The 12,426-nt window shown below is 38.9% G+C and overlaps 1 protein-coding gene across 1 annotated transcript; it reads left to right on the forward strand.

Annotated features, from left to right (window-relative positions):
* Positions 1–368: 368 nt before the first annotated feature.
* On the forward strand, positions 369–11,589 carry LOC140236762 (armadillo repeat-containing protein 7-like). The gene is made up of 7 exons (XM_072316691.1): positions 369–547; positions 2,957–3,055; positions 3,435–3,503; positions 7,114–7,180; positions 7,639–7,709; positions 8,602–8,693; positions 9,536–11,589. Exons 1-7 carry the CDS (start codon positions 439–441, stop codon positions 9,632–9,634), a joined length of 606 nt encoding a protein of 201 aa, XP_072172792.1. The 5' UTR covers positions 369–438; the 3' UTR covers positions 9,635–11,589.
* Positions 11,590–12,426: the final 837 nt, after the last annotated feature.

Here is a 12,426-nt window from a genome sequence, read left to right on the forward strand (position 1 = left end):
CTATATTTAAAATATGAATTTGTATTACCATATTGCTGAAAATTTCACTTTATTGGAATAAAATATATTCAAAATATGATCACAGTGAACATATTAAATTTGGCAAATATGTGGCCATGGCCCTGTGCGCGCGGAGCACGTGCACTTATGTTGATCAACATTTCGTACGCGCGATCTACTACATGCATTAGAATTAGCATCCACGTGATGAACAGGGAGGGGATAGCGGGGAAACACCGTTGCCAGATGACACAGGAGATCACACAAACTTCGTAGACTGCGTGCAGCAGTATCAGTTCTAATTGTGCTGTATGGCCGTTGTCATGTCAATGTTGCTTGCAAGATTGACCTTTTGTTTCAGTGTATTATCGTCTGGTTGTTAGTGGATGAGTAAACCTTTTCTAAGGATTTTCATGGTTACATAAAGTATTGGATGTCATGTTTAGTTCGAGAGAGAGATTAGACAACCGAACACCATCGGAAGGTGTAGGAAGACTGCAGTATTTGCAAGCCCTGGTAACCGAGTTTCAGCAAACTGAAAGTGAAGGTAAGCAGCGGGTAAGATGTAAATTTAAGTGATGCATGGTGCAAAGTTGAATAAAGAGTTTGACTTGTGATTCCATCAAAGATCCCACTCTGTGAAGATGTAACCATTTAATTAACCGCAGCAGCGACCCCATACGGACAAATACGTACCAGCGCCCCGCGACAGGGTTCAGTGCCCCGCGACGGGGTTACCATTTAATATGTTTAATAACATGTAAATCATAGCTTACCATAGCCCGACCAGACACTGTTACGCTATACGTACCATGTACAGCGACTGGGCTGTGTATAGTTAAGCTTACCATAGATAGCTCCACACCTACATGAAAGCTATGCCTATAAATAATACTGTCAGTGTTGTTCCGGTCAATGTCAACACTCCACAATGCTCAAAAATATTGTTAGACCTATATGTTGGCGTGGTGCAATTATCAAGTGAGGTTGAGAGGATTAATGAGGATTACCCCACCTCATGCCTCATCTCCAGGACAGGGGCCTGCTAGATTATTCTTTCCTATTGCACTGGCCCGTAGAGACGTGGCGTGGGCTTGTAAGTTGTAAAGTGGAGTTCCATGCGCATGTTGTCAAATGGGGCACAGCTCAGCTCAGGGCTGTTGTAGGTATGTAATTGCATACAAATTTCTGCAATATCCAACTAGGTACTGATAATAAATGGGTGCGTTTCAATATAATTCTGTCTTCTTCTTTTCCTCCCTCAGCTCCGTTAATGTCGGAGATTGACGAGCGTGGATCGCAGAGAGGATCACGAGTAGGCACCTTCCTGTTCGATAGGTGATATCAGGGGGCAGAGTTGGAAAGATTGATGTTCAGTCTGTTAATATGGAGTTTGAATATAAAGTGAAGGGAACATAGCAGGAATTTGTCATTGGCAGACTGTGGGAGGTTGGGGTCATATGGTAAGAGTGTGGCATAAGTAAACTGGAGCGCAGTCTGGGTGCAATTATCATTGGAAGGAGAGGGATAGTCCATCAGGCACTTTCTGTTATGTTTGATAAATTCTTGGTGGATTCCAGTGGTGTGATGGCAGGTAGCAACAAAGTGTACAATGGTCTCTACTCTCATCTTCCTCTTTGCATAGGGGGCATGTGGGGTCCACTTGCTTCTTTATTTTGAGGAGTCTCATTTGTAGTAGGTATGTGGATGTTAGGAGTTGAGCTCTAGCTGTCAGGGCCTGACGGATGATATGGGATGGAGGGTTTGAGGGGTAGAGTATCCTCGGGTTGTTATGAGTCCAGTGTGTCCAAAATGCAAGTGAGGGTTTGAAATTAATTTTTTCTGTGAGGTCCTTTTGTGTTGCTGTAGAGATGATATTTCTTATGAGGTGCTTCCATTAGGGGTATGGCATGAAATGGTTCATGAGGTCACTGAGCTTGGGAAGGTTGTATTTTGACAGAGTGGTTTTCAGAGTAGAGATGAATGGGGTGTTGCGGCTTACTGCATGGAGAAAGGTATGCCGCTCAAACCTTGTGTGGTCTAGGTTGAGGGTTTGGCCAAGCAGTAGGAGTTTTTCATGATCAATTCATCGTGAGATTGGGTGTAGGCCGATGAGGAGATAAATACTTTCGTCTGCAGCTGACAGGGGTAGACCAATGATCCACTTGAAGAGGTGTGTTTGCGCCTGGTCGAGTTTGGTAATCATGCTTTTTGTTAGGTGGTATATGGTCACTCCATAAAGCATGCGGGGGCGACAGAAAGTATTCCATAAGTGTGCGGATAGTGTGGGGATAAGGCCTAGAGTATGGGCTCCGACTCCAGAGAGGGCATAGAAGGTTTTGAGCCCTTTTGCGATGATGGTGTCTGTTGGGTCAAGCCGGGTTCCAGATTTCATGATCCCAAGATCGTAGGAGGACCTCGTAGGAGGTCTCCTGTTCGATGAAAGCACCACTCATTGTCATGTCATTCTTTAATTCTTCCAGTCATCCGAATGATGCAGCCTCCTGTTGGGTCACACATGCTCTAAGCAAAGAGGCATGTTTTTTACTAGCACCGTCACTTTTATTGTACATTAGTGACATTTAAAATCATCTTGTTCACCATGTCACCCTCTGACGCTCGACACTTCTACCATCCCGGGATAGTTTCAAGGAACTGCTGAAAGGAATTACTACTTCAAGGTTCAAGGTTCAAGTAAAAGATTTCCAATTTTGTGATGGATCTAGAATGGGAAATAGAATTTTATTGAAGCAAGAGATTAAGCCAAGGAGTGAAGGTTGAGGTGTGAGTTTTCTTCGGTTTGTCTCCCGCTCTACTGTAGGTCCTTTTTCCCCGAATTGTTTTAAAAATCATTGATCAGCAGTTGCGACCTTGCAGATTTCATTTGTAGAATGTTATTGTTTTCATCATAAGTGCTTCCAATGTGCAGTGGTTTAAATGTCTGTTCACTTTTCAGAATGCAGGGAGCAGGTCTTGGCCAACCTTTCTAACTTTGCGTATGATCCGATCAACTATGACTACTTGCGACAGCTGAATGTCATCGATCTATTCCTTGGTAAGTTGCACTTTGTAAGGTATTTGTACAGCATAAGTGCTTATACAGCTGTATCTCGTTAACATTGTCACTGAAAATTACATTGTTGTTGGACATAATTTGCACAGTACTCCACAGGCATTTGAAAAATGTTGATCAGCATTGCGACATTTATCTTTGTGGTGGTACTGTTTTATTTTGAATTAAAACAATGTGATAAAATCCCAAATTTCTTTGAATGACCTGATATGCTTAAAAAAATGAATAAAATAAAAATATGACGGTGCCAGCTTTGCCCTATTTTGAAGGGAACATTGATAATATCTGTTACATTATGTGTAATTTTGCATTCTACTTATGAAATGTATATATATATATATATATTTATTTTTTTTTCCAGACACATTGACAGAGCCCAATGAGAGACTGGTAGAGTTTGGTATCGGAGGACTCTGCAACCTTGCTTTAGGTGAGCACTTCTTTCGATTTCCCGGATTTTGTTGATTTTATCTTCTTCTTCTTTTTTTTCTCTCTCTCTCTTTTAATTGCATCCCCAAAGTTAGCAAGCTGTGTGCAGGCAGGATAGGGAACCTGGATGATGTGTTTGTATGACATCAAGAGACACAATTTAGCCAAGCCAAACTAAAGTAGAATAGAAATTCTGCCTGACAAAAATGATTCACATATTACGTGCAGTGCTTTGTTTAAATTTTGTAGTCGGGTAGAATGGAACTGTTGGAGTCCTACTGTGCAATGCCTGAATTATCAAAAGCAGGTTCTGCTACTTTCTAGTCTGCAGCCAACATATGGGGATGTGTTTTAGAATGATGTTTCATCCAGTATTGAAGCCATAGTTCACTTTGGAGATACAGTGAAACCCCGTTATAACGAGGTCCGTGGGACCGGCGAAATTACCTCGTTATAACCGGTACCTCGTTACAACCGTACGCATCAAAAACAAAGAAAAACAAAAGCACGACATCATATACCCATCAACGAAACTTAAGAACATCCTTTGCGTTGTTATTACACAATTATGGATCATTATTATTGAGAGAATAAAGGAAAATTATTTGTGAATTAGACGAAGAAATAGGGGCTGAAATGAGTTAATTCTTTATTGTAATTCTTGTTTGTTAAGTTTTTTCTAAACACCAGCGCAAATAGAGTAACATACAGGCGTTGTTTACCCTAACTTGCGAGGTATTTTTACGCTGTTGGTGCTCAGCGGGAATGCGATGATTTCATGAGTGATTTCGGCTGTAATCTTGTATAATGTATGATCGTTGCGCCCGAATGGATTAAAAATGCGTTCTTTATTTTCTTCCGAAAAATCTCTTCGGGTTTTGTACAACCGTTCTTGAAAAATATGCGACAGGATTGAATGTGGAAGGTTGTCATCTTTTTACGCAAATCTGTACCTTGTAGACCATTCTGAAAGAAAGAAAAATCTTCATTGTGAAATGCAGTGTTAAAATTGTGATAATGAACAAACCCAGATCTAGTCAAACTAATGAATGCGTTTGTTTCTTTTTCTGATTTAGGTTAACATGCGTCATTCAATACCATACAGGCGTTGTTTACCGTAACTTGAGAGGTATTTTACACTGTTGGTGCCCAGCAGGAATTCGATAATTTCATGAATCATTTCGGCTGTAATTTTATACAATGTATGATCGTTGCGCCCGAAGGGATTAAACATGCGTTCTTTATTTTCTTCCGAAAATCTCTTCGCGTTTTGTACATCCGTTCTTGAACTGTTGAATGCGTTTGTTTCTTTTTCCGAACACCGATTAAGTAAGTTAACATGCGTTATCCAACTACTTTTACGCTACTGTCATCCGGCGAGATGGAGATGATTTTATCAATTATTTCGGCTTTAATCATACACACTCATATAATTTAGATTATCATTTGTTAAATGATAATGAACAAATCCAGATCTATTCAAACTAATAGATGCGTTTGTTTCTTTTTCTGAACACCGATTAGGTTAACATGCGTTATTTAACTATTTTTACGCTACTGTCACCCGGCGGGATCGCGATGATTTCACTAATCATTTCTGCTTTAATCATGCACACTCATATTTAAATTATCATTTATTAAATGATAATGAAAAAATCCAGGGCCCCGTTGCTAGAAACTTTGCGTTTAAACTCAACTTGCAACTGATTGTCACTGGCCAATCAAAATCATTGTTGCATGCATGTCTTCTTAATAGGGCAGACCCTGAGCCAATCAGAATGGTCAGTGACAATCAGTTGCAAGTTGCGTTTAAACGCAAAGTTTCTAGCAACGGGGCCCAGATCTATTCAAAGTAATAAATGCGTTTGTTTCTTTTTCTGAACACCGACTAAGTAAGTAAACATGCGTTATTCAACTATTTCAACGCTACTGTCACCCGGCGGGATCGCGATGATTTCATTAATTCGGCTTTAATCATCCAAACTCATAATTACAGGCAAAAGAACTGGAAGTCGGGACTAGAATTGGAAAGGATATGATGATGAGTTTCACACGCATTCCAATAATTGTCCATTTTTGGCCACAAGCGTCGCTACATGAAAAGTTTTTGAATGCGTTATCTATTTTTTTTTTATCGTTGCGCTGTGGTCTGACCTAATATCACGCACGCGTTTCTCACGAAAAAGAAAATCGAATGATTATGTTTAATGATTGAGTAGGAACATCGGAAGGCATTCCTGTGTCTTATTGCGTGATTTAGAAGAAAACACGGAAGGAACGGTTCTCTGCAAAACGGGAAAAGACGTGGATAGCGTGAATTCGGTTTTCAATGTTTCGTTTGTCGCGTGTTTGAAAGCGGCAATTTAGTCAAGAAAAGGAACCTCGTTATATCCGATCAAATTGCTTATGTTTTTCTTTATCATGATTTACCGAAATTGTCCTCGTTATAACCGGAATCTCGTTATAACCGAACTCGTTATAACCGATTCTTTCTGCCATAGATTTACACGCAAAGGAAAACGGGACCGACGCGATCACCTCGTTATAAGCGGTTCCTCATTATAACCGAACTCGTTATAACGGGGTTTCACTGTATCAAGGATCTTTTTAGAAGTTGATTTATGACAGTGTCTGTCTTGTGGTATCTAATGGAAGTTCCTCACAATATGAAGGAGCAAACAAAAGTTATGAAGAACTGAATCTTAAAGGGATCGTATAGTTTTGGTTGAGACCTAATTTCAGGTTTCTAACATTTTTTGGTGAGATAATGACAAACCTTTTATGAAATATGAAAGAGCATATAATTCCATGAGGAATTCAACGTTTATTTGATGAAAATTGGTTTTCAAATGGCTGAGATATCCAAAACAGAGCGATTCTAATAAAGTGTGGGACCCACATTTTATTACGATCGCTTTGTTTTACTTTGTTTTTGGATGTGTCAGTCATTCCAAACCCGATTTTCATCAAATAAACCTTGAATTCCTCTTAAAATGGTATACTCTGTACTATTTCATAAGTGGTTTCTTGGTATCTTGCAAAAAGTTAAAACCCCAATTCTCATCTCCACCAATACTGTATCATCCCTTTAACTCTGTTACCCACATATAAATTGGTTGAAATGAAAGTCACTTAAAAAAAAAAATGTAACTTCCACCAAGGGTTTACAGTAGACTTACAATGACATGAAGAATAGGTATTTCAAATTTAAAAGGATGCAATTTTCCCATTTATTTCATGTTGTGATAACAGCATTTTGAGCAGTTCCTACAGGCCATCTAGTACACAATGTAAGTAAATGTTACTATTGCTATTGCTAAAGTGGACTTCCTTTTAGTGTAGATTGTGGAAAATATCATGCAGTATGCACATTGTGATACCAGCACAAAATCATGAACATTCAAATACTGTTTTTTCTATACTTTTTTCCATTTGTCATCATGTAATTAAACAAGTAAAACTCATTGTACATGACAAAATATGGAAAATTAATAACCCAATCAAAGAAACGTTTTTACAGTTTATATTATCTGCAGTTTTTATATTATTTGTTTTCTGCATGGATCTATGATATCATATGCCAAAAATTTACCATGCCCTCTTTCCTGTAGATAAGGAGAACAAGGCTTTGATACTGCAGAATGATGGGGTGTCACTGGTGAAAGATTGCCTGTCTAGGTAAGATTATGAAATGAAGCCGTTACGGTAAGACATGACTTACATATACAATGATGTTGGCGACACCTGTACTGTGATTGCTACTGAGTTTGATATTCACATTATTGTATACATTATGTTGTTTCATAAAGATATTGGTTTGACTGAAATCATGAAGTTCTAAGGAAACAATATCTTATTGGGGGAACATTTCAAAGTGGCTGCATAATGTTCAGAACCAAATGAAGACACACACATACAGGAAATATATCCAATTCCAAGTTAAGGCCTAACTGAAGATATGTCTTGCTATAGATAATTTTGTTATTTGGATGTAGTGGTTGTATTTTCCTGATGAGATCAACATGAGGAATCATTACTATGCACATGATTGCATTCAAAATATTTTCAAGGACATTGAGATGATTCACTTGTGTAGCACCCAATGGCACTGTTTTCTATCCAACGTGTTCTTGCAGCCCAAATGAAGAGACGGTACTATCTGCCATTACTACACTGATGTATCTTACTACACCAGCCTCCAAATCAGGTAATGTACACATAGGTGATTTTAAGAGCAGTAAACAACAAATGTGTGTTTAGAGCAGTAAACAACAAATGTGTGTTTTGTCTCATTGACTTGTTTGCATGGAGTAACACAGTGTGTTCAATATGGCTGCAGTAACAATACTGTTGTCCCTGTTAGCCACTATAGTATTGAAGTGCTGATAGCCAAAATGAAAGCATATTTGCTGCCTCCCAGGTACCAGGTTAGAATTCTAATTTGCTTTTCAGGAGGGCTGCTTTTTTAGTGAAATGTTATTAAATCTGCCAGGTAACATGGGAGAAGTTACAAAGTTATGTGATTTTATTTAGATTCTTACTGGCATGCACCATGGAAGCCAGCAGTTTAAGATTCTGGTGTGGATCCCTCCCCCCCCCCCCCCCCTAAAAAGAAGAAGAAAGCATGCCTATTGTATGTCCGTGTGTGTGTGTGTGTGTGGGGTGGGGGGGGGGTGAGGGTGGGGGGTGGGGGTGGTACATTATAAATGGCAACACATGACATGTAGAGTTGAATAAAGTCACACACACACACACGCACACACACACACACACAAGATATATCCTTTTGGCATACCTCTTCACAAGATTTCCCAACTCAACAATGAATGAATGTAAATATTTCCAAAGAGTTTCAAAATAATGTCTCTGACATGCAAGAGAAAAATCAGTGATACTTCCAGTGATGTTCAAGTACTGTAATATTGGATATTTTTGTGTGAGTAATTTTTCACACTCAGCTGGGTGAGATGAATTTTGCATGTTTTTAATTCTGCATAACCAAAACGTTCCATAGTGGTACATATAACAGGGAAAAAAAAAATTGCCGACTGAATAATGTTTTGCCTACCTCTTCATTCCCCCATCTACCATATCTGCAGAAATCACAGCACCCTCTATAGTCGAGTGCATGCACAGATTTGCTGGATCGTCGAACAAGCGATTGAGCAACTTGGCTGAAGTGTTTCTTCAGGTATGACATTCAATCACCTTTGACATTTTGTGGGCATTGTTTGACAGTTAGAGTATTTATTCCACAGCTTGCTTCATTCACCAAACTGCAAACAAAACCCTCTGTGAAAATATGCATTGATTGTGCTACATGTATCAGTACAGGGTTCTTGAAGTAGGCATACCAGGGGGTAATTGCGCAGGATCCCAGTGCATTTTGTAATAGCAGAAAACAAAAGTTATTTCAGCATTTAAATATTCATTTTACATTTTTAGCATTTACACGGCAGATATTTGAAAAAACCAAAGCCCAAGTATGGATGTGGATTGAGTGAAAGCAGCAATATAACACTGTACCTCCATTCCACAAAGGGCAAGACCTCTGAAAGCGCAGCGAAAGATAATAATCACTAGGAGATCTCTTATGGTCTTTCAGTGAACTTTCAATAATCGTCAAGGTCCTTCATGATTATTGAGTGATCCTAGAGTGAACTTCATGGTGTCCATGGTCTCAAAAATTTTGTGAAACATTTCAAAATACATGTAGTCTTTCAGTCACGAGATATCCAAAAACAAAGTGGTCTTATTAAAAGATGGGTCCCACATTTTATTAGGACCACTTTGTTTTACTTTCTTTTTGGACATCTCAGCCATTTTTGAACCGATTTTCATCAAATAAATTTGTAATTCTTCTGAGAATTCTGTGCTCTGTTAAATATTCCTTGTAAGTGGTTTCTCATTATCTCGCTAAAAATCTAAAACCTAAATCCCCACCTCAACCAAAGCTGTACCATCTCTTTAAACTAGCTAGGTTGAAGACATGTATCTCTTTAAATCCTTTCTCACTTTGATTTGTACTTGCAGGATTACTGCACCCCAGAGCAGCGCTCCAGAGCTCAGTCAGAGCCCTCAGGGGAAGTCGTCGGGATTCCTCTACCCCCAAGTCCACCTGACGCAAGGTGACATCTCATCTGAAACCATGTGCCTTTGTGGATGAAATTCCTAACTATGCAAGTTTGGAAGAAGATGGAATGATGGCCTGAAGTTTTTTGAACAGAAAAACCATTTGACCTCATCACCCTGGCTTTGTTGGCTATGATTGACAAAAGTTTACAATGTCAGTGAAAAGAACAATGGGTCACCTGCCACAAGCAGTATGATGCCGATTCTGCCTCTAAAGAAGATGGATCCCTGATCTAGAGGGGCAGCGAAGATTACAACCAGTGGCGGATCCAGAGGGGGCCGCAACTGGCGCACGCCCCCCATTATTTTTCGTCAAAAACAAAAATAAAAAGAAAAAACTGAAATGAAACCTGGAAGTGGCACCAGAAATATTAGTTGCGCCCCCCATTTACAGAATTCCTGGATCCGCCCCTGACAACAGTTCTCACAAACATCAGTTTTTGTTACTGTATTTGCAGAATATGCAGTGATCATGGGTGCAACTCAATGTCTTCCACATTGATGGTTAAAGGAAACCCAAACCCGAAGAGAAATGTGGATTGAGTGAAAGCAGCAAGATTAGTAGAACACATCAGTGAATGTTTGAGGAAAATCAGACAATTGATGCAAATGTTATGAATTTTTAAAGTTTTGGTGTTGGAACGCTGGATAAGGAGACTACTTGAGGTTATGACGTACGTGTGGACATTAATATAAAGAAAATATAAAGGGAATTCCACAAAAATTCACTTTTCTAGCATGATGAAAGAGCACTTGACTATAACTGCTTTCAGAAAGCAGGGGGAATAATTGCTACCCTTAACATGTCAGTATCAAGTTGATGGAATGTATAATTTTCATGCAAGTTGAATTTTTGTGGAATTCCCTTTGTATACTAGTATATATTTGCATATTCATAGGGACCGTTCAAGAACTGTTTCCTGAAAAATTAGCGAAAACTTCAAAATGTCATAACTTCCTTATTTTTAACTCGCTTTCGATCAAAATTTTACTGTTGAACTCGTAATATTTTACTTTTTCAAAAACTTCAATTTGGACAGGATTTCCCCTTTGTAATAAGGGATGCTTGGGATTGGAGAAGTTCCTGACAGAATTATATGGGCAGTTTTTCTAGTTATCTTCAAGAGATCACACTGCAGTTTGCCTTTTGTGAGCAATGTCACATTCAGGAAGTGTATACACTGTACTGTCAAATTCAATGCTCATCACCTTATCAGTTGTCCAGTTTTATTTAAAAATGATGGTTTAGGATTCGGTTACAGTTCGCTTTTCCAAAGGTTCATTTCTTACTAAAGTTCATTACTCCGAAGGCTCCTTATTCCGAAGTTTTGACATTCCCTGGATTCCGGTTTATTCATTTGAAGCTTTGCTTTTCTGAAGAGTCGTTATTCTGAAAGTTCATAATTTAGATATAAATATGTTGTTCGTTTTCCGAAAGTTCGTTGATTGGAAAATGAAATGAGGCTCGTCATTCCGAAGGTTTGTAAATCAAAAAATGAGAAAGATTCACTATTCCGAAGGTTCATTATTCCGAAGGTTTTTTAATCTGAAAATGAAACAAGGTTTGTTATTCCGAAGAAGTTTTGTTTATAAAAAAAATGAGGAAGGTTAGTTTTTTGAAGGTTCAGTTATCTCAAGACGATAAAGAAATTTCGTTATAACCGTGTTATAACGAAATCTCGTAATAGCCGTGTTTGTTGTAATGGTAGTGCACTGTATAATGAAATCTGTGTCATCTTGTCATGAATTAATTTGTGTATTGTTTTTATACAACACCTATTTAGAGTGTAGCTATCCGATTGGTCGATTGCCCATCACGTGACATTTAGGGAAATGTTCTATTGCACGCTCTGGCTGTCTCAGCTGTGCAATTTTGGTTCGACCAAAATGTTCTATTGCACGCGCTCTGATGTCACAATAAACAAACATGTGCCACGCGCACTCAACAATTACAAGCGCGCTTACAAGCGCATACTTTTGTCACTCATTTTTGTAAACAACTTCATTTTGCATTGTACGTACAATTTTAACGTACGTACACATGCAGTGATATACAGTGACTGCGACCGCGAGGCTACTCATTCGTCTTTCAAGGAAAATGGTTGCCATTTCTGTGCTAAATTCAAGAATCTGTGAGTACCATATCTGTTGATGTTCGAGGTGTTGTATAAAACAAATAGTGTATGGTCTTCACTCGTGCAATGGAACCAGATTTCGCACTCGGTGAAAGATGAGGCACACTATTCAACTCGGCTTTGCCTCGTTGAATAGAGCGCCTCTATCTTTCACCTCGTGCGAAATCTTGTACCATTGCACTCGTGACCATTCAGTATTTGTATTATATTTATGAAAAAGAAAAATGACAAAAACAAAAAAAGTGTGTGTGTGTTTTACTTGAAGATATTCTTTACGAGTCTAATTTGTTCACAATTTCAAGAAAACTTGTGAGGAATCGACTCATTCACCACTTCAATGCTATGCCACTGAACCCACCTAACTTGTAGATGTTATAGAAGATACATGTGTAGTAGTCTCCGCTTGAAATCAGGTAGTGTCTGGCAGAACATTTCTTACCAGATTAAGTGGAGTATGTGATTAACCGAACAGCATGTTAATTCATTCACAACACAGAATCCACATACTAATCACACACCTCTCAACCCGAGACACACAGCACGGTATGTCACTTATGGCAACAGCTCATCTACAGGTACAGTTACACAACAGCATTAGTTTGTGTTTGCAATGTAATTTTGCAAACAATCTCCATGCAGCCCCCCCCCCCCCAAGTC

The sequence above is a fragment of the Diadema setosum genome, chromosome 13, assembly GCF_964275005.1.
Source record: "Diadema setosum chromosome 13, eeDiaSeto1, whole genome shotgun sequence".
Taxonomy (NCBI): Eukaryota; Metazoa; Echinodermata; class Echinoidea; order Diadematoida; family Diadematidae; genus Diadema; species Diadema setosum.